The following is a 20731-nucleotide window of genomic DNA, read 5'->3' as shown; positions in this document are numbered from 1 at the left end:
TCTTTTTGTTGGGTTGTCTCTAATTTTTGCTTTCTATTTCTTTATTTATGCTTTGAAACTGTATTTTGTAGTTTCTTCGTTCAGCCTCTGCTTGCCCTGGATCGGTACCATGGAATGTTGCCATTTTCTAAATAAGTTCGAAATGTTCCTTTTATTCCCAAGGGAAATTATTTTTTTGTTCTTCCTTCAACTAGAGCTTTTCATTAGAGAATGACACGGTGACGGTTTACCCGCGGCCACCGCATTTAAGCCGCGGGTCACCGCCGAAAACGGGGAAGAAAACTAGCAGTCGCTGCGGTGACAGGGACAAGGCCATTCACCGACCGCGGAAACGGTGAACAGGTTTGTCCCCGCGGGCCAATGTACCCCCTTCTAGGAACCGCTATTTACCGCCCGACGCCCGATTCACCCCCCCAGCAGGACCGCTCGCACCCCCACCCTGAAAGACCGCTCGCACGCGCTCCCACCCGCACCCGCGATCGGAGCAAGAGGGAGCCCAAGCCCTCTTGCCCGGCCGACTCCCCGACGTCCGATACATCCCCCCCCCCCGGCAGGACCACTCGCACCCCCACCCCGAAGGACCGCCGACTTCCCGACAATATCGGGCCAGAAGGGAGCCCAAACCCTCCTGGCCACGGCGACCCCCTAACCCCACCCCGCACTACATTACGGGCAGGAGGGATCCCAGGCCCTCCTGCCCTCGACGCAAACCCCCCTTCCCCCCCAACGACCGCCCCCCCAAGAACCTCCGACCGCCCCCCCAGCCGACCCGCGACCCCCCTGGCGACCCCCACGACCCCCCCACCCCCCTTCCCCGTACCTTTGGTAGTTGGCCGGACAGACGGGAGCCAAATCCGCCTGTCCGGCAGGCAGCCAACGAAGGAATGAGGCCGGATTGGCCCATCCATCCTAAAGCTCCGCCTACTGGTGGGGCCTAAGGCGCGTGGGCCAATCAGAATAGGCCCTGGAGCCTTAGGTCCCACCTGGGGGCGCGGCCTGAGGCACATGGGCCCAACCCGACCATGTGCCTCAGGCCGCGCCCCCAGGTGGGACCTAAGGCTCCAGGGCCTATTCTGATTGGCCCACGCGCCTTAGGCCCCACCAGTAGGCGGAGCTTTAGGTTGGATGGGGCAATCCGGCCTCATTCCTTCGTTGGCTGCCTGCCGGACAGGCGGTTTTGGCTCCCGTCTGTCCGGCCAACTACCAAAGGTACGGGGAAGGGGGGTGGGGGGGTCGTGGGGGTCGCCAGGGGGGGCGCGGGGCGGCTGGGGGGGGCGGGCGTTGGGGGGAGGGGGGTTTGCGTCGAGGGCAGGAGGGCCTGGGATCCCTCCTGCCCGTAATGTAGTGCGGGGTGGGGTTAGGGGGTCGCCGTGGCCAGGAGGATTTGGGCTCCCTCCTGGCCCGATATTGTTGGGGAGTCGGCGGTCCTTCGGGGGGAGGGATGTATCGGACGTCGGGGGGGGGGCATCAGGCTTTCAGGATGGGGACAGACCTTCAAGGGGGGACAGTGCAGGGAAGTCAGGGAATTTATATTAATTAATTTTTTCTCTGCGTGTTTTGTTTTTGTATAGTTATTAACTAATATTTAACTAAGTTTTAAAGTTTTAAAGAATGTTTCCTTTATACCTAAATAAAGAAAAGTGAATGGGATTGCAGTGGCGGTGACGGGGCGGTGAATGGGGTGGCAGTGGCGGTGACGGGGCGGTGAAGAGGATGGTGAGACGGGGACGGGGCGGTGACGGGGACGGTGAGACGGGGACGGGGCGGTGACGGGGATGGTGAGACTGGGACGGGGCGGTGACGGGGACCAATTTTTTCACCGTGTCATTCTCTACTTTTCATCTTAAATGAGATGGTTTTTTTGCATAATAAAAATAAAATCTGTTTTGCTCCTTGACATCATGGGTTGGCCACTGTTGGAAACAGGATACGGGGCTTGATGGACCTTCGGTTTGTCTCAGTATGACAGTTCTTATGTTCTTATGTGAGCCAAGTAGGGGACAATCAAGCCATTGCGACATCACTGTTGACGTTGGCTCTTAGGCATTATGACATCACAATCTCAGCTCTAGAATGTTGCTACTCTGGGTTTCTGTCTGGTACTTGGGACCTGGGTTGGCCACTGTTAGAAACAGGATACTGGACTTGATGGACCTTCGGTCTGCCCCAGTATGGCAATTCTTATGTTCTTATGCGAGCCAAGTGTAGGACAATCAAGCTATTGTGAGATCACTGCTGAGGTTGGCTCTTAGGCATTATGACATCACAATCTCAGCTCTGGAATGTTGCTACTCTCTGGGTTTCTGTCTGGTATTTGGGACCTGCTTTGGCCACTGTTGGAAACAGGATACGGGGCTTGATGGACTTTTGGTCTGTCCCAGTATGGCAACTCTTCTTTTCTTATGTTCTTATCATATTCAGTTGTCTTTTCTTGAAATAAGCTTCTTCCCTCCTGTAGATTTATTGACAGTTTATTGGAATTTAGGAAAGCTGTTAAAACTGTACTTTTTAATTAAGGGTTGTGATTTTTTTTTTTAGGAAAATTAGGTGATACTGTGTTTTAGGCCCCCTTTTATCAAGCTGCGTTAGGATTTTTTATCGCCAGCCGCTGCAGTAGAAACTCTGATGTTCACAGAATTCCTATGAGTGTCAGAGTTTTTACCGCAGTGGCCGGCGATTAAAAAAAACCCTAACGCAGCTTGATAAAAGGGGGCCCTAATGATGTAATTTTTGTTGAAATTCTTTAATTTTATCAAATTGTATTTTTTATTTTTCATTTCTAGGATTTTATATGTTTTTGTGGCTTTTATTTCTTTTTGCTCTGTTTGGTTTTTCTTGTAACTTGTTCTAGGCTCTGTTGAGAGGTCAGACTAATTAAATATCGACTTAAATTTATTTATTTTAAAATTTTCTTTACCGTCTAAAGCCTGAACGATTTCCAAAATATTACATGCATAGATAAATATGTGGGATTCCAAAATCAAACTGGAAATTACCTATATTGAAACAACCGGCAGTTGAAGAATGGGGTCAAGCCAATCGAAATGGAGAAATTCTGGGCATTAAGAACAAGGCGCGCTAAACGCTAGTTCGTCCATTATAGTCAAAGGACCCTAAGGTGACTGGTACCAAACCAGTCTGCAACTGCATTTACTGTAGACCCAAATTCGTCGTGTTGCTCCAAAAGAAAAATCAACTGCACATTGTCTGCATAAAAGATAAAAACGAAGAATTCCCACTAACAAAGCGATGTGCCCAATCAATGATCATACCAAATATTAAATAACAGAGGAGATAAACTAGATCTGTGGGGGATTCCGCACATGGGCTTAAAATAAAATATTTTTTAGTGTATGACTATCATGGCGAACCCCCTCATCAAACACCCTTTATTCTGTCTGTGATCCTGCCTGTTATTTGTCTATTCTGCCATTTTGTTCTGGTCAGCAGAATGAGCCAATCAGCAGCTAGCGGTGGGGAACCATTGTACAGCTCTTGCTGTGATAAGGAAGGGAGGGGAGAGTGTTCTGTGAAGGGGGATAGGAATAGGAGAGGACAAATGAGTGAAGGCGGGTATCAAGTGATGAGAAATCTGGTTGTGGAAATCAGAGATTAAGAACAGAAGAATAGCCCCACTGGGTCAGACTAACGGTCCATCAAGCCCAGCAGCCCGCTCCCACAGCGGCCATCCCAGGCCACCAGCACCCGGCAAAGCCCAAGGAGCAGCAGCATTCCAGCATCTCAAAGAACAGCAAGATTCCGGAATCCCAATGAGAGCACCATTCCAGAGCTGAGATTGTGATGTCGTAATGCCTCATTCCACAGTGCTTCAGAGCCAATCTCATCAGTGATGTCACAATGGCTTAATTGTCCTATACTTGGCACACATAAGAACAGCCATACTGGGTCAGACCAATGGTCCATCTAGCCCAGTAGCCCGTTCTCATGGGGAAAGAAGGTAGAGAAAAATAGACTGAATGGGTATGAGAGTAGGGGTAGTAGGCAGGCAATCTTATTTATAAGATATGCGGGAGTCCTCCTTCTACATCTCTGCCAGTGGTGGTAGTTTCAATATAAATTTATATCAGGAGGAATAAATAATTTAACTCTGTGATGAAGATCAATAGTAATTTAAATAATCACAGCTATTGTATAAAAATTAAATCATACATAAATAATATCCTTATTATTTATGAAGGCAATGATGGTCCCCTTGTTAACCTCGTTTTGGTGATAACACTAAAAACACAGGTTTTAAGGTCTGAGCACTTCACATTTCTAATAAGGATATTATTTATGTATGATTTAATTTTTATACAATAGCTGTGATAGGTAGTTTCAATATCACATTTTCAATAGCAAGAGATGGGTAACCTCTATAGGTTTCCTGAGGCCCTGCCTGCCCCTGGTGATTGAAAACACAATATTGACTCGTCGCCCTCTACTGGCAGGAATGCAGTTGGAGGACTCCCGCACCAGCTTAGAGGGAATGTTGGTGGAGGTGAATAAACAGAAAAATCTGTGCCACACTGTTTTCCCAGCCACTCCTTTGCTCCAGCCTCCTCAAACAAATTAATCACTGTGAAGATTCACACAACGTAGTCTCGAGGCCGCCTTTTCTCTAAGCGCACACTTTTAGACGTTGGTGATTCCATTTTGACACTGTTGTTTGGTTCTCTGCAGGGGTGCGTTTTCGGAAGTGGTCCTGGCTGAGGAGAAGGCCAGTAGGAAACTCTACGCAGTGAAATGCATTCCCAAGAAAGCGCTGAAGGGGAAGGAGAGCAGTATAGAAAACGAAATTGCCGTTCTGAGAAGGTGAGTGCCACCTGCTGGAAATGGGGGTCTGGTCACCGAATCTCATGATCCAGCCTCTTTGTGTAAGAAACAGAAAACTGCATCTGATTAGCACTGAAAACTGTAATAGTAAGTTTCAAAGCCATTTCTACTAGTTAAACAATGTGCAAATGGAGCTTTTAGGGACTGGAAGGGATTTTGGATGGTCTCATGCCTTTTCCAAGATAAGTTGCATTTAGGTACAGGAAGTATTTTTCTGTATCCAGAGACCTTACAATCTGAGTGTGTATCTAAGAGGATTGTCCAGGCTTCTGGACGGCTTTTCAAAACCCGGCACTGTGTCCGGATTTTGAAAAGATTTGAGCTCGGGGTCACATCTGGAGGTGACATCACACATATGCGTGTGACACAGTGTCACACCCGCTCATGCGTGGAGACCTTCCAGATGTGGCTCTGAGCTCGAGGGGAAGAGGCTTGGGGAGGCGGGCCTGGGGTGAAACGGGGTGTGATTTGGGCGGGGCTAGGTAAGGCTGGGGGCGGGGCCACATGTCCAGATTTTACTGTTATTAACTATGGCAGCCCTATGTCTGAGGCAACAGAGGGATGAGTGACTCGCCCAAGATCACAAGGAACCCTGTTATCCCAGGACAAGCAGGCATGATATTCTCACATGTGGGTGACGTCATCTACGGAGCCCCGGCGCGGACAGCTTTTCAAGCAAACTTGATTAAAGTTTCAAGTTTGCACACTGCACCACGCATGTGCGTGCCTTCTCGCCCACTAGAGGGCGCATCCCACCTCGTGGTCCTCAGTTCAAATTTTTCCGCGGAGCAAGAAAGCCCTGTGGATCTGAGCTCCAGTGTTTTTGCCTTCTAGCTGCCGCGTTTAGTTTGTTTTTCCCTTCGAATTAGTTCGCGGTGCTGTTTTCCTTTCGTTTCTTTTCAAAAAAAAAAAAAAAAAAAAAGTCTTTCGTTTTTCGTCGGCCTCCGGGGGCTCCCGGAAGCCGTGGCCGCGGGACGTTGGTACGTTCCCGGCCTTCTTCTTTTTCTTCGTGGATGTCCCGTCCTGTTACGGGATTCAAAAAGTGCAGCCGGTGTGAGAGGTTGCTTTCCATCACTGACCCTCACCGGTGGTGCATCGTCTGTCTTGGGCCCGAACATCCGACAGACTCGTGTGATCGCTGTGCTACCTTCCAAAACAGGGCCCTCCGTCGCCGTAAGGCAAGAATGGCCGAATTGTTCGCCGTCGACGCGCCGTCTAAGGCCTCGACGTCGGCCTCGGCTTCGGCCCCGGCCTTGACCTCGGCCTCGGCGTCCTCGGGGGCCTCGGCCTCGCCTCGGCCCTCTTCCTCGAAGGCGTCGTCAGTGAAGCAAGCTTCGGGTAAGTCCTCTGTTCCATCCCCTTCAGCAAAGAAGCCATCCTCGAGTCAGGCCAAGGCGGGTGGGTCGACCCCGGCCCCGCATCGGACCTCGACTCCGCACACCCCGAGGGAATACTCGAGACCGAGGTCGCCCTCCAGGGAGTGTGCCCCGGACTCGGAACTCCCCACCTTCGTGGGGATTCCGGCCTTCCAGGACCTCCTCCGAGCTCTGATCTCATCGGAGCTGTCCGGAGCCCTGGAAGTGTTGCAGCGTGCTGCGGTTCCGGCGGCCTCGACCTCGGCCTGGGCGCCTTCGGTCTCGGAGGCCCCGGCCTCGGCTCCCTCGGGAGCCCCGGCCTCGGCGACCTCGGTCTCGGGTACTGTGGCCCCGTTCACCTCGGTCTCGGCCCCGCCCCGGACCTCGACCTCGGGGGAACCCCCTGAGCGCAGTGTAAGGCCCAAAGAAAAGTTGCGCAGAGTGCGCCGCCTTTCCTCCTCTTCCTCCGGGTCTTCCAGACACGCCTCGCCCTCGACGCGACCTCGGACGGGGCGTCGATCGAGGAAGTCCAAGCGGCCCCGAGGCTCCCCTCGGCGCGACCGTTCCTCGTCGTTCGGGGGCGAGGCACTGCAGGTGTCGGAGCTGCGCCTCGACAACCCGAGGCTCCTCCGCTCACCCCATGGGAAGTCTTCCCGGGCCGCCTCGCCGAGGAAACGGGAGAGTGTCCCACGAACCCCGGGGTCCTCACCCCAGGGTTCTGCGAGGAGGATAACTTCCCCTTCCCCCTCGAGGGCCCTCGAGAGGGGATCCTGGGATTCGGGATCGGTTAGGGACCCTCATTATTCCCATGAGGCCTCCCCCCTCTCCTCGGTGGGGCGGTCGAGAACCCCCTCCCCCCAGGCTAGGCCGTCCTCATTTTCATCCTTCGTTCAGGACATGGCCCAAGCCCTGGGGATTGACCTGATGGTAGGCTCTCGGTATTCCAAAGAATTTTTGGAGGAACAGGACCTCCCCACTCTTCCTAGGGAGGTGCCTAGACTCCCTCTCAACAGTGTCCTTCTGCAAACCTGGCTGAAGAACTTGTCAAACCCTCTTACAGTCACGTCTGTGCCTTCAAAAATGGAATCGAAGTATAGGACGATTCCCCCTAAAGGGTTCGATAAGGCGCAGCTCTCACACCAGTCCCTTCTGGTGGAGTCTGCTCTTAAAAAATCACAGCCCTCACGGGTTTCTGCGGCGGTTCCACCAGGCAGGGAGGGGCGGACCCTGGACAAGTTTGGCCGTCGCCTCTATTCAAATTCCCTGATGGCCACCAGGGTTCTAAATTACGCCTTCACCTTTTCCTCCTTTTTGCGTGGTATGGTGAAGGACCTTCCTCAATACCGAAACTCGTTACCGGACTCCCAAAGAGCAGGATTCGACAAGTTTATGTCCAACCTGTCTCAATTGCGGTTGTACCTATTCCATGCAGTGTACGACGCCTTTGAGCTGGTTTCGAGGGTGTCGGCCCTCGCGGTGGCCATGCGCCGCTTGGCCTGGCTTCGCACCCTCGACATGGACCCAAACCTGCAGGAACGCCTGGCAGACTTGCCTTGTGTGGGGTCCGAGTTATTCGACGAGTCATTGGACGCGGCGACCAAGCGCTTGTCGGAACAGGAGCGCTCTCTAGCATCCCTGGTCCGCCCCAAACCTAGGCCCCCGCCGCAGAAACCCTTTCGGCCTCCGCCGCGCCGATACCCTCAGAAGTCGACCCCGGCTTTCTCGAGACCACCTCCGAGACGTCCGTCTCAGCGAGGCAGAGGGGGGCAACCCCAAGCCCCGGCGCAGGGCCCTTCTAAGCCAGCGCCTTCCTTTTGACGGGCTGAGCGGACGGGGCGGGTTCCCCTCCGCACTTTCACAAGAACCCCTTCCTATCGGGGGCCGTCTTCGGTCCTTCCGGGAGGCATGGACCGGGATTACCTCAGACGCTTGGGTGCTCCGGATCGTCTCCGAGGGCTACTCGCTCAACTTTGTGTCCTCGCCGCCGGACAGTCCCCCAAGTTTAGTCCCCTGCAACCGTTCGCAGCTACCGACCCTTATAACCGAAGCCAAAGCCCTCTTGAAGCTTCGGGCGGTCGAGCCGGTCCCCAGGGACCAGTGGGGCACGGGGTTTTACTCCCGCTACTTCTTGGTCCCAAAAAAGACCGGGGACCTGCGCCCCATACTGGACCTCAGGAAGCTCAACAAATTCCTGGCCCGGGAGAAGTTTCGAATGCTGTCTCTCCCGGTTCTGTATCCCCTCTTGGAGGAAGGGGACTGGATGTGCTCCCTCGACCTGAAGGAAGCATACACCCATGTTCCGGTGCACCCCGCCTGTCGAAGATTCTTACGATTCCAGGTGGGGGACCTCCACCTCCAGTACAGGGTACTGCCCTTCGGCCTGGCCGCGTCCCCACGAGTATTCACGAAGTGCATGGTGGTGGTTGCGGCAGCCCTCAGGTCGCGTGGACTTCACGTGTTCCCCTACCTGGACGATTGGCTCATCAAAGCCCCGACCAGGGAGGGGGTTATCTCAGCGACCCGACAGTCTATTGCCTTCCTGCAAACTCTCGGGTTCGAGATAAACTTTCCAAAGTCTCAGTTGAGGCCGTCGCAGTCTCTTCAATTCATAGGTGCGGTGCTGGACACGGTGCGCCTACGCTCCTACCTGCCGACCCAGCGGTTGGAAGCCCTGGTACGGATGAGCCACCAGGTCTCTCAACTGTCGAAGGTGTCGGCCAAGCGCATGATGATGCTGCTGGGCCATATGGCCTCGACGGTACATGTCACACCGTTTGCGAGGCTACATCTGAGGATCCCTCAGTGGACCCTCGCGTCCCAGTGGCGTCAGGAGTGCGACCCGGTGTCTCGCCTCATTTCGGTAACTCCGCCATTGCGGAAATCGCTGCGTTGGTGGACAGACTCTTCAAATCTGTCCATGGGGCTATTGTTTCGCACTCCGCCCTTTCGCAAGGTCCTGACCACGGACTCCTCGGAGTACGCGTGGGGAGCCCATCTCGACGGTCTTCGCACGCAGGGCCTGTGGTCGGCAGAAGACCGTCAGTGTCACATCAACGTGCTAGAGCTGCGAGCCATCTTCCTAGCACTTCGAGCCTTCGTTCACATATTGCAGGACCAAGTGGTCCTCGTCCGCACGGACAATCAGGTGGCAATGTATTAGGTGAACAAGCAGGGAGGAACGGGGTCATGGCCCCTCTGCTCCGAAGCTCTTCGCCTCTGGGAGTGGGCGGCCTCCCGGAACATCTTCCTCCGGGCGGTCTACATCCAAGGAGAACGGAATTGCCTGGCGGACAAACTGAGTCGACTTCTGCAACCGCACGAGTGGACTCTACACTCAGCTGTTCTACGCGAGGTTTTCGCTCGCTGGGGAACGCCACAGGTGGATCTGTTTGCCTCTCCGGAGACACACAAACTACCACTATATTGTTCTCGGATGTACTCGCAGGACCGTCTGGAAGCGGATGCCTTCCTACTCGACTGGGAAGGGAGGTTCCTGTATGCATTCCCTCCGTTCCCTCTGATCATGCGAACGTTGGTACACCTAAAATCGTCCACGGCCACGATGATTCTCATAGCACCTCGGTGGCCGCGTCAGCACTGGTTCTCCCTGCTGCTCCAGCTCAGTGCCAGAGAGCCTCTTCCCCTGCCTGTCTCTCCTTCTCTGCTGTCTCAGAGTCAAGGATCCATGTTACATCCCAATCTGCAGTCATTGCACCTGACAGCCTGGTTTCTTGTTCCCTGACTCCTCCGGACCTGTCTCAATCGGTGAAGGAGGTGTTGGAAGCCTCCCGCAAGATCTCGACGAGGCTTTGCTATGCGCAGAAATGGACCAGGTTTTCCACCTGGTGTTCGTCTTTTCACCTGGATCCGGTATCAGTTCCGGTATCCTCGGTTTTAGAATATTTATTTCATTTGTCGCGCTCCGGCTTGAAAACCACTTCGGTGCGGGTTCATCTCAGTGCGATTTCCGCTTTCCACCAACCTCTGGAGGGACGCCCGCTGTCACTCCATCCCTTGGTGACACGCTTCATGAAAGGGTTACTCAGGGTTTGCCCCCCTCTTAAGCCTCCGTCTGTCGTGTGGAATTTGAATGTAGTTCTGGCTCAACTGATGAAACCCCCTTTTGAGCCACTCAACAAGTCCCTCTTGAAATTTCTGACTTGGAAGGCGGTGTTTCTGATTGCCCTCACCTCCGCCAGGCGGATTGGGGAGTTGCAAGCCTTGGTTGCGGACCCTCCTTTCACTGTCTTTCATCACGACAAGGTGGTCCTCCGCACCCATCCTAAGTTTTTACCTAAAGTTGTTTCTGACTTCCACCTCAATCAGTCCATTGTCCTTCCTGTGTTCTTCCCGAAGCCCCACTCCCATCCGGGCGAGACGGCGCTTCACACGCTTGACTGTAAGAGGGCGTTGGCATTTTATCTTCAACGCACCAGGCCTCATCGGAAGGTTCCTCAATTGTTTTTGTCCTTCGATCCCAATCGATTAGGGCACCCAGTTTCCAAGCGCACTCTGTCTAACTGGTTGGCCGCTTGCATTTCCTTTTGCTACGCTCAGGCCGGCCTTCCTCCCCCGGGTCGAGTCACGGGGCACAAGGTCCGAGCGATGGCAGCTTCGATAGCTTTCCTCCGATCCACTCCGATGGAGGACATATGCAAGGCTGCCACTTGGTCTTCGGTTCATACATTCACCTCTCATTACTGCCTGGACACTTTATCCAGGAATGACGGCCGGTTTGGCCAGTCAGTTTTGCAAAATCTGTTTTCCTAAATTGCCATCCTCCCACCTGCCCTTTTTTGGTTAGCTTGGAGGTCACCCACATGTGAGAATATCATGCCTGCTTGTCCTGGGATAAAGCACAGTTACTTACCGTAACAGGTGTTATCCAGGGACAGCAGGCATATATTCTCACAACCCGCCCGCCTCCCCGGGGATGGCTTCCTTGCTAGTTATGGAACTGAGGACCACGAGGTGGGATGCGCCCTCTAGTGGGCGAGAAGGCACGCACATGCGTGGTGCAGTGTGCAAACTTGAAACTTTAATCAAGTTTGCTTGAAAAGCTGTCCGCGCCGGGGCTCCGTAGATGACGTCACCCACATGTGAGAATATATGCCTGCTGTCCCTGGATAACACCTGTTACGGTAAGTAACTGTGCTTTTCGGTGCTCCAGACTAGGGTTAGCAGATGTCCAGATTTTCCCAGACATGTCCGGGGGTCTGGATGGCTTTTCAAAACCTGCCACTTTGTCCGGGGTTTTGAAAAGCTTCCCGTCAAAATCGCGTCTGGAAGGGGCATCTGCGCTTGCACAGATGCCATCTGGGGGCAGAACGGGGAGGCGTGGCCATGGGTCCGGATTTTCCTTTGGGAAAATCTGGTGACACTACTCCAGACTATTATCTACCTTTATCAGCAATAGGCAGAACGGTGTCTGGAAGTGAGAGTTTATTTGGGGTCTCCTGAAGCAGATTTCGAAACGGGGCCATGTTGGGACCCCTCAGATAACAGTTATAAGCTAAGTGAACAGTTTGTTACAATTAACAAATCCACCAGTGATTCGTTCGTTTTCCTGCACACTATGAACTTAAATGCATTTAAATGAATTTGAACGTATGAAGAAAAGTCGTGTTTCTGGTTTAACTTTTTGAATCTTTTGAAGTACAAGAAAATATTTTTCATCAAGTCTTGGAGAGTGAATAGCTAAGAAGAAAAAATTAAAATTGAATCAGGTTGGGCAGACTGGCTGGACCATTCGGGTCTTTATCTGCCGTCATCTACTGTGTTACTATGTTACTATATGAGGTCGCAATGACTGGAAGGTGAACTCTTTTTTGCCAAGTGGCTTTTTAGCCTTCCTTGTTGGACTTTCATATCTCTGAGCGCATTATATATAAACCAATCACCCTCGCGAGATAGTTTTTCATTGTAGTCAGGCTTTTTGATATACAGTGGTACCTTGGATTACGAGCATAATCCGTTCCAGGAGCATGCTCATAATCCAAAATGCTCGTTTATCAAAGCGAGTTTCCCCATAGGAAATAATGGAAACTCGCTTTGATACGTTCCCACCCCCACCCCGATAACCGGCATCGCTCCCCCCTGCTCACTCCAACCGGCACCCCCCCCCCCCGCACGAACTGGTCCCCCTGCCTAAACAACTTAAACTTACCCCCCCCCCCCCGGCTGGCACCGCCATGCAGGCACAGATCATGCCGGTGCCTAGAAGATCTTCCAGCTTCTGCCTGCCTTGAGCATGAATCTACTCATGCTCAAGGACTTCTAATTCTCCCTCTCGCCGAGATTCTCGGAAGATTTTCTAGGCACCGGCACAATCTATGCCTGCGTGCCGGTGCCAGACGGGGGGGGGGGGGTTAAGTTTAAGTTGTTCGGGCGGGGGGGCGGTTCTCGGGGGGGGGGGGCGGTTGCAGCAAGGGGGCCTTTGCGAGCGGGGGGGAGTGATGCCAGTTATCGGGGGGGGGGGGGTGCTCGCAAATCGAGTCAACACTCGATTTGCGAGTCAAAAGTTTGCTGAGTGTTTTGCTCGTCTTGCAAAACACTCGCAAACCGGGTTACTCGCAAACCGAGGTTTGACTGTATATCCAAAATTCTTTTCTGACTCCTATCTTTATATATATGATCCCTGGCCTTCTAATGGAAATAAAATTGGGCAGGGTTTGAGTTAATGCAAGCGGCTTAGGTGCCCTAGACAAACCTTAAATCAGTACTTGCAACTGTATGAAAAAATACCGAATTAATATTAAAGAGAGATTTACTTGATAAAAGCAGATTATAACTAGAGGTCGGATATTGAAAGCAATTTTAACATGCAGGAATGACACTAAGGCCTGGATTGTCTCTACAGTGCCGAGATCGGCGGCCGCTTGATCGCACGTCAATCATGCGACGGCGCCATATAGAGGAAAGATAGGCGCCGGAAATGTGGGCCAGGGTTTTCAAGCGCCTATCTTGTGCCGTGAATTGCGCGTAATGCCACTTCTGATGTTGGCTATGCCCGTAGTGGCGTTAGGCGCCTCCAGATGTGTGATTCCAGCGCTTTCTGTTTAGGTGCCGGTAGGTGCTTGAAATTGAATATTAATTGCCATTTCAAATGGTGTTTCCCAATTAACTTAGTCGCCTACCGCAATCAAACTTACCAGCGTCCCTAGATAAATTCTTAATACCATATACACCAATGGTCTCAAACTCGGACCCTTTGCAGGGCCACCTTTTGGATTTGTAGGTACCTGGAGGGCCTCAGAAAAAAAGAGTTCATGTCTTATTAAAGAAATGAGGTCAAACTCTTTCTAGTTTATAAATCTTTCCTTTTGGCTAAGTCTTAATAATAATATTGTCATTTATAGCTAAAGAGACATATGAGCAAGTATCTCCAGTATCATGTTCTTCCCTTCAGCCTGGCGGCCTCTCCGAGGGTTTTCACGAAATGTCTGGTTGTGGTGGCTGCGGCCCTGTGCTTCCGCAGCCTGCAGGTGTTTCCCTACCTCGATGACTGGTTAATCAAAGCGTCTTCTCACAACGAAGTCCTGCAAGCGACAAGTCAGACCATCTTGCTCCTTCAGAGTCTCGGCTTCGAGGTGAATTTTCCCAAGTCTCACTTCTGCCCATCCCAGTCTCTCGAGTTCATCAGAGTGGTCCGCTCCTTCTTGCCTCAGCCTCGTCAGGAGGTCCTTATCCGTTTGTGCCAAAGGGTGACCCATCTGCCCTCTGCGCCAGCTTGGCTCATGATGGTCCTCCTAGGTCACATGGCCTCCACGGTTCATGTGGCTCCTTTTGCCAGACTTTACCTCCGTATTCCTCAATGGACTCTGGTGTCCCAATGGAACTAGGATCGGGATTCTCTCTCTCGATGCATTGTCGTGACTCCTTTGTTGAAGAGCTCTCTCCGTTGGTGGATGCTCTCTTCCAATCTTTCCAGAGGTTTTCTGTTTCATGCTCTTCCTCCACAAAAGGTCCTCACGACGGACTCGTCGACCTATGCTTGGGAGGCTCATCTGGACGGTCTGCGCACCCAGGGTCTTTGGTCTCGTGCTGACCGACTGTGTCATATCAATCTTCTAGAGCTTCGAGCGATTTTCCTCGCTCTGAAGGCCTTTTGTCACCTGCTTCGCGACCGAGTGGTGCTAGTTTGCACGGATAACCAAGTCGCCATGTATTATATCAACAAACAGGGGGGCACGGGGTCCAAGTCCCTGTGCCAGGAGGCACTACGGTTCTGGGATTGGGCCATCTGCTGCAACATATTAACATAGTAACATATACATAGTAACATAGTAGATGACGGCAGATAAAGACCCGAATGGTCCATCCAGTCTGCCCAACCTGATTCAATCTAAAATTTTTTTATTTTTTATTTTTTTATTTTTCTTCCTAGCTACCTCTGGGCAAGAATCCAAAGCCAAAGAATCCAAAGGGGTTATTCATTAGAGCTGTCTACATTCAGGGCCAGTGAAACTGTCTAGCAGACAAGTTGAGTCGTCTTCTGCAGCCTCACGAGTGGTCCCTACATTCCGTGACCCTGTGTCAGGTGTTTGCTCGTTCGGGGACTCCGGACGTCGATGTGTTCGCGTCCCCCCTCAAACACAAGTTGCCCCGCTTCTGCTCCAGGGTTTACACTCCTCTCAGGATCGAGGCGGATGCCTTCCTTCTGGATTGGACGGACGCGTTCCTGTATGCGTTCCCTCCATTCCCTCTGATTCTGAAGACTCTCGTCAAGCTCAAATCTTCGCATGCCACCATGATTCTGATAGCTCCTCGGTGGCCCCGACAACCTTGGTTCTCCCTTCTGTTGCAACTCAGTTCCAGGGAGCCTCTTCCTCTGCCTATTTTTCCTTCTCTGCTTACACAGAGTCAGGGTTCTCTGCTTCATCCCAACCTCCAGTCTCTGCACTTAACAGCTTGGTTCCTCGAGACTTAATGCCCTTGTTCCAGTTCTCCCAGCCTGTGCTGGATGTCCTGGAGGCGTCTCGGAAGGAGTCCACTCGCCAATGTTACCATCAGAAGTGGACCCGCTTTTCTTCCTGGTGTGCTACTCGGCAGCTGGAGCCTCTGTCTGCCTCCTTGTCGGCTGTCTTGGATTATCTGTTGCACTTGTCTGGTGCTGGGCTCAAGTCCTTTTCGGTTCGAGTCTACCTTAGTGCCATTGCTGCTTTTCATCAGCCGATTTGCGGGAAGCCTATCTCTGTTCATCCTGTGGTTTCCCGCTTCATGAAAGGACTTTTCCACATTCATCCATCCTTTAAACCTCCTCTGGTGGTTTGGGATCTTAACGTGGTCCTTGCTCAATTGCTAGCGCGGGCTTACTTAAAGTATCTTACTTGGAAAGTTGTGTTTCTTATTGCTCTCACTTCTGCCTGTTGGGTCAGTGAGCTTCAAGCCTTGGTTGCAGACCCACCTTTCACTGTTTTCCATCATGATAAGGTGGTTCTCCGTATCATCCTAAGTTCTTGCCCAAGATTGTTTCGGATTTTCACATCTATTGTTCTTCCTGTGTTTTTTTGGAAGCCCCATTCTCACCCTGGAGAAGTGGCTCTACATTCTCTTGATTGTAAGCGTGTGCTGGCCTTCTACTTGAAGCGCACCGCTCCTCATCGTTCTGCTCCCCAACTGTTCCTCTCCTTCAATCCCAATCGCTTGGGTCGCTCTGTCTCTAAGCGGACCATTTCTAACTGGTTGGCCGCTTGTATTTCTTTCTGTTATGCTCAGGCTGATCTCTCCCTGCTGGGTCGAGTCACGGCCCACAAAGTTAGGGCGATGGCGGCGTCTGTTGCTTTCCTCCGCTCCACTCCCACTGAGGAAATCTGTAAGGCTGCCAGTTGGTCCTCAGTTCATACGTTCACCTCTTACTACTGTCTGGATGCTTTCTCCAGGCGTGATGGCCACTTTGGCCAGTCAGTTTTGCAAAATCTGTTCTCCTAAATTGCCAACTCTCCCTCCATCCCGTTCTGGTTAGCTTTGAGGTCACCCACATGTAGAGAATATGCTGCCTGCTTGTCCTGGGATAAAGCACAGTTACTTACTGTAATAGGTGTTATCCAGGGACAGCAGGCAGATATTCTCGCAACCCACCCACCTCCCCGTGGTTGGCTTCTTTGCTTGCTATCTTAACTGAGGACACGCTGAGGAGACGCATACCCTAGGCAGGGTGGGAGGGGCACACGCGCATGCGCGGGCCAATTGCAAGCCTGAAGGTCTTTGAGAAAGTCTTCTTGCGAAAACGTCCGCTAGGGGGCTCCGTTGGTGACGTCACCCACATGTAGAGAACATCTGCCTGCTCTCCCTGGATAACACCTGTTACATTAAGTAACTGCGCTTTTTCTCTGTAAACGCTTGAAATCAGCAATTTCTCTATTCAAGCTGATGTAATTTGGGGGGGAGGAGCCAGCAAGCTAAAAACCGTGAATAATCGAAACCGCAAATGCTGAAACCGTGAATACGGAGGGAGAAGTGTAATCAAATTTTAAATAAACCTGAAACTGATATCTAAGTTTAGGCATTGTTTTATAGAATTTCCCTCGTCCTGCCTCTGTTGAAAGTGGGCAGGAGAGGGGCATTATGAAGAGCAGAGACAGGGATCAGCTGGGGGTTACGCAGGTGCCAGCAATGTTTGGTGCCGGTGTCTGCACAGCTAACCACGCATGTAGGATGAGTAAACAGCAGTCCTAACTCCTCCCCCCAGTTTTTAGCACCAGCCGCAGCGGTAACAGCTCCGATGCTCATGAAGAGTTTCTCTGCTTTTCCCGCGTTCTGCAACGGCACAGCGTACTTTGTGAATCTTCATTATACACAAGCGAAAGCACTTTTTTCTAGAGTTCTGTTTCAAGTACACTATCGCCATCTTGTGGCTTGACCAGCACGCCCCTGAGGCAGCCCTCCGGTTGGAGGCCAAAACATGGACCTTCAAGAACAAAGGACTTTTCATTTATGTATTGATATATATGTATTCTATTTGAATTTACACTAATACAACTTGTTGTCCTTAAGGTTGACGTGCACTGTCCAACTCAACATTGATGGACATCTTTATAACTGTTAGTTGAGTCCTGAAGGTGCTGCCAATATCAGTCTCTGGCTGAGCAGCGAGGGGCCCACTGTCGTCCTTCCAATCTAAGCTAGCACCAATAAAATTCCACCATTCGTAAACATCCAATAACTCGGCGTCCCACATGATGCTAAAATTCAAACTCTCCACGTATTAAGTCCTCAAAAAGAAATACGACTCAAGGTTCAATTTGATTTAACACTCTGCAAATCAACAATATCCAAGCGGTTTATAAGCAAAAATTAAAATATAGAAGAGGGAGATAGTAGAATGAGGGAAGGAGAAACATAAAGGGAGTTCTTCTGGGAAGACGGGACATGGCTCCTACTCTCTGGCATTCTTGGCCTTTGTACCTTTGTTCAGAGAAATCATTTGTAACCTTCAAAGCACAATTAAAGGCCTACAACTTCTCTTTGGCCTTTAGCTCTCCTGATGGCTACTTTTCTTCTGTGTGGGGCAGATTTAAATTCTATGTTCCCTCCCTTCCCACATTGTTCATCCCTTTCCCAACCTTTTTATTTTTATTGTAATCTCTGATTCCCTCTTTCCCCTTGTTCTCAATTCTTTTCCTTTACATTTTGTCTTCTTTCTGTTCTTACCCTATTTAATTTGTTTTTTGTTTTTTTAAATTTTTTTTATTGTAAACCTCTTAGATATGCCTTCTGCTTTTATATTTGCAGTATATTAAATAAACTAAATTTGAACTTGAGATAAGGTTAACCTTAAGGACAGAAAAGGGGGGGAAGAAAAGACATAGCATATCCTAGGTCTTTTTTTTTTTGGGGGGGGAAGACAGTAAAAAATCACCAGGCCTTCGGAGGGGTATAGGCCTTCAGGGGGGGTAGGCCTTCAGGGAGGTGCAGGTCTTCAGGAGGAGACAGGCCTTCAGGGGGGTACAGGGGGTGGCAAAAAATGTGTTTTTAGGGGCTCCTTAAATTTGTTAAAAGACAGCTCAGACCAAAAACTAAGGAGTACAACATTCCAAAGCGTAGGAGCAATGGCTCGTTCCAAAAGGTTATTTCATTTGCAACTGCTTCTGGTCACGATCCTGCGTCACAAATCATGTGCGTCGGCAAACAGATGATAGCAACAGGGTAGGCAGCTGCCTGCAGCAAAGATTGCAAGAAGGGAATCCTCTTAGATCAGTGGTTCTTAAACCGTTCCTGGGGGACCCCCAGCCTGTCGGGTTTTCAAGCTGTCCCTAATGAATATGCACGAGGCAGATTTGCACGCCTATCACCTCTTTATATGCAAATCTGCCTCGTGCATATTCATTAGGGATAGCTTGAAAACCCGTCTGGTTGGGGGAGGGGGGTCTCCCAGGACAGGTTTAAGAGCCACTGACTTAGATCATTCTTGCGCTGTCACAACAAATACAGTTCTGCAGAAATATAACAGGCATGTGATAAGAACAACATTTCCCTAGTGTACCCTGTGGTGGCTGGTGAAAGAGGAACAGGGCTAACACGTATGCTGCTTGTGACCTTATGCTGTGAACTCCCCTATGAAAAATGAGTTTCTGCTCTATAAAACATGCCCATGAGTCACCTCTGAATGCTGTTTCAGTCTAAGAACGAGCAGGTCTATGGACGACACAACTTAACTCAAAGAAGAAAGAAGTGCGTGGGCGCATGAGAGAATACCTTCTATTTTTCCTGTAATTGGATCCATTTGGGCTGCGAGGCTCTACACTTTAGGTGTTTTCCTGTAGCGTGATAACTTCCATGTCCCTATTCAGTGGAGATTAACACAGTTTTCTTCTGTTCTGTTTCAGCTAAGCAACTCCCTCTTGGCTCTGGAATCAGATCTGCTCACTCTGCTCTGGGAGACTAAGTTTGGAGTTTAAAACAAAATAGAGAAAAAAAAATAATAATAACCTATTAGATCTTTATCCCCCTTGCAAGCTATTGGGCACTGTTCAATCAGTAACCAAGACTGAATTTTGATTCAATAAGCTGTACAACTCCTTGGGTGAATCCAGTGGCATACCTAGCCTATATGGCACTCGAGGCCCATTGTTTTTTTGACCCCCCCCCCCCCCACACACACACATTTGTATGAAAAACATGATTTTTAGTAACAAGCCACATGTCACACATGAGTACCTAGGAAAAGGCAGCATCTTACATACTGCAGTGAGCAGTACAACATCAATACACCCATTGTAAAACTAAACAAGCCAGACTAGTACAGATCAATCCTACACCGTCAATCTTAACAGAAAACCATGTCTTTTCAAACACACAGAACACAGAAGACACCTTTGCCTAGTATGGAATATGTCATCACAAACTAACCCCTCTCCCCTTTTTACAAAACTGTAGTGTGGTTTTTAACCACGGTGGTAACAGCTCAGACTCTTATAGAATCTTGAGCATCAGAGCTGTTACCACCATGGCTGGCGCTAAAAAACGCTCCACAGTTATGTAAAAGGGGTGATAAGATAGAAATAAATAGACAAAGGTTAAATTGAACCAGCAAGAAGCTGGACTCTGCATACATTGCAACACCACAGAAACAGTGACACAGGTCTCCTAAAGAAATAAATAAATAGAAAATTTTTGTTCTACCTTTGTCTTCTCTTGTTTCTGATTTCCTCATCTTCTTGTTACTCTCTTCCTTCCATCCACTGTCTGCTGTCTCTCTGCCCCTATATGGCTTCTTCTCCCCTTCTATGCCCCTTCCAGAAACGGTATGCCTCCCCCTTCCATCTCTCCTTTCACCCCCATTGGTCTGGCATCTCTCTCCTCCCCCATACCTCTCCTCTGCAATCCCTTTTCCTTTTTTCCCTTTCAATTTATTTTCTGCCTCCGTCTAGATTACGTTCTTACTACACTCTCATCAATTTCCTTTTTTACTGTCTACCTACAGCTCGCCACCTCTTTCCCTCACCCCCTCCAGTATTTCACTAATTCAATCCATTTCCTCCATCATGTGCCCTTTTATCCCCTCCTTCCATCATATGCCCTCTTTCTCTACTCCTTCCATCTAGTACCTTCTCCTCTCTCTGTCCACTTCCATCCAGCATCTGCTCCCTTCTTTCTCTCCTCCCATTTCCTTCCTGCATTTGCTCCCTTATCTCTCCCATCCGCACTTCCATCAAGCATAGGCTTCCCCTCTACCCTCTCCACTACCATCCAATGCCTGCCCTTTCTCTCTCCATCCACCCCTCTTCAATTAGCATCTATCCCCTTTCTTACCCTCCAATCCAATTCCATCCAGTATGCTTTCCCCTTATGCCTCATTTCCCTTTCCCTGCACACCAATTCCATCAGTACCACCCTTCCCCCTTTTTCTTCCTGAACCACTCTTGAAGTCCTGCTCCCTTCATGCAGCAAGGTCCCGCGATGAGTACGTCTGCCGGCTCGGCTCCGGAAGAAGTAAGTTACGTCGGAGGGGGTGAACCTGGCAGATGCAGTCATCGCAACTCCCTGAGTCTGCCGGGTCCACCCCCTCTGATGTAATTTACTTCTTCCGGAGCAGAGCC

The 20731-nt window shown here is 50.6% G+C and overlaps 1 protein-coding gene across 3 annotated transcripts in view; it reads left to right on the top strand.

The window, feature by feature from the left end:
* Window positions 1–20731, top strand: part of CAMK1D (calcium/calmodulin dependent protein kinase ID) — a 281869-nt gene that overhangs the window by 122387 nt on the left and 138751 nt on the right. For all 3 annotated transcript variants that reach the window (XM_033959170.1, XM_033959169.1, XM_033959168.1), the window contains exon 2: window positions 4684–4815. In XM_033959170.1, the coding sequence (XP_033815061.1) occupies window positions 4684–4815 (132 nt within the window). The remainder of the gene's footprint in view (window positions 1–4683; window positions 4816–20731) is intronic.

Source organism: Geotrypetes seraphini, chromosome 9 (genome assembly GCF_902459505.1).
Source record: "Geotrypetes seraphini chromosome 9, aGeoSer1.1, whole genome shotgun sequence".
NCBI classification, from domain to species: domain Eukaryota; kingdom Metazoa; phylum Chordata; class Amphibia; order Gymnophiona; family Dermophiidae; genus Geotrypetes; species Geotrypetes seraphini.
This window is presented reverse-complemented; position numbering and strand designations above follow the sequence as displayed.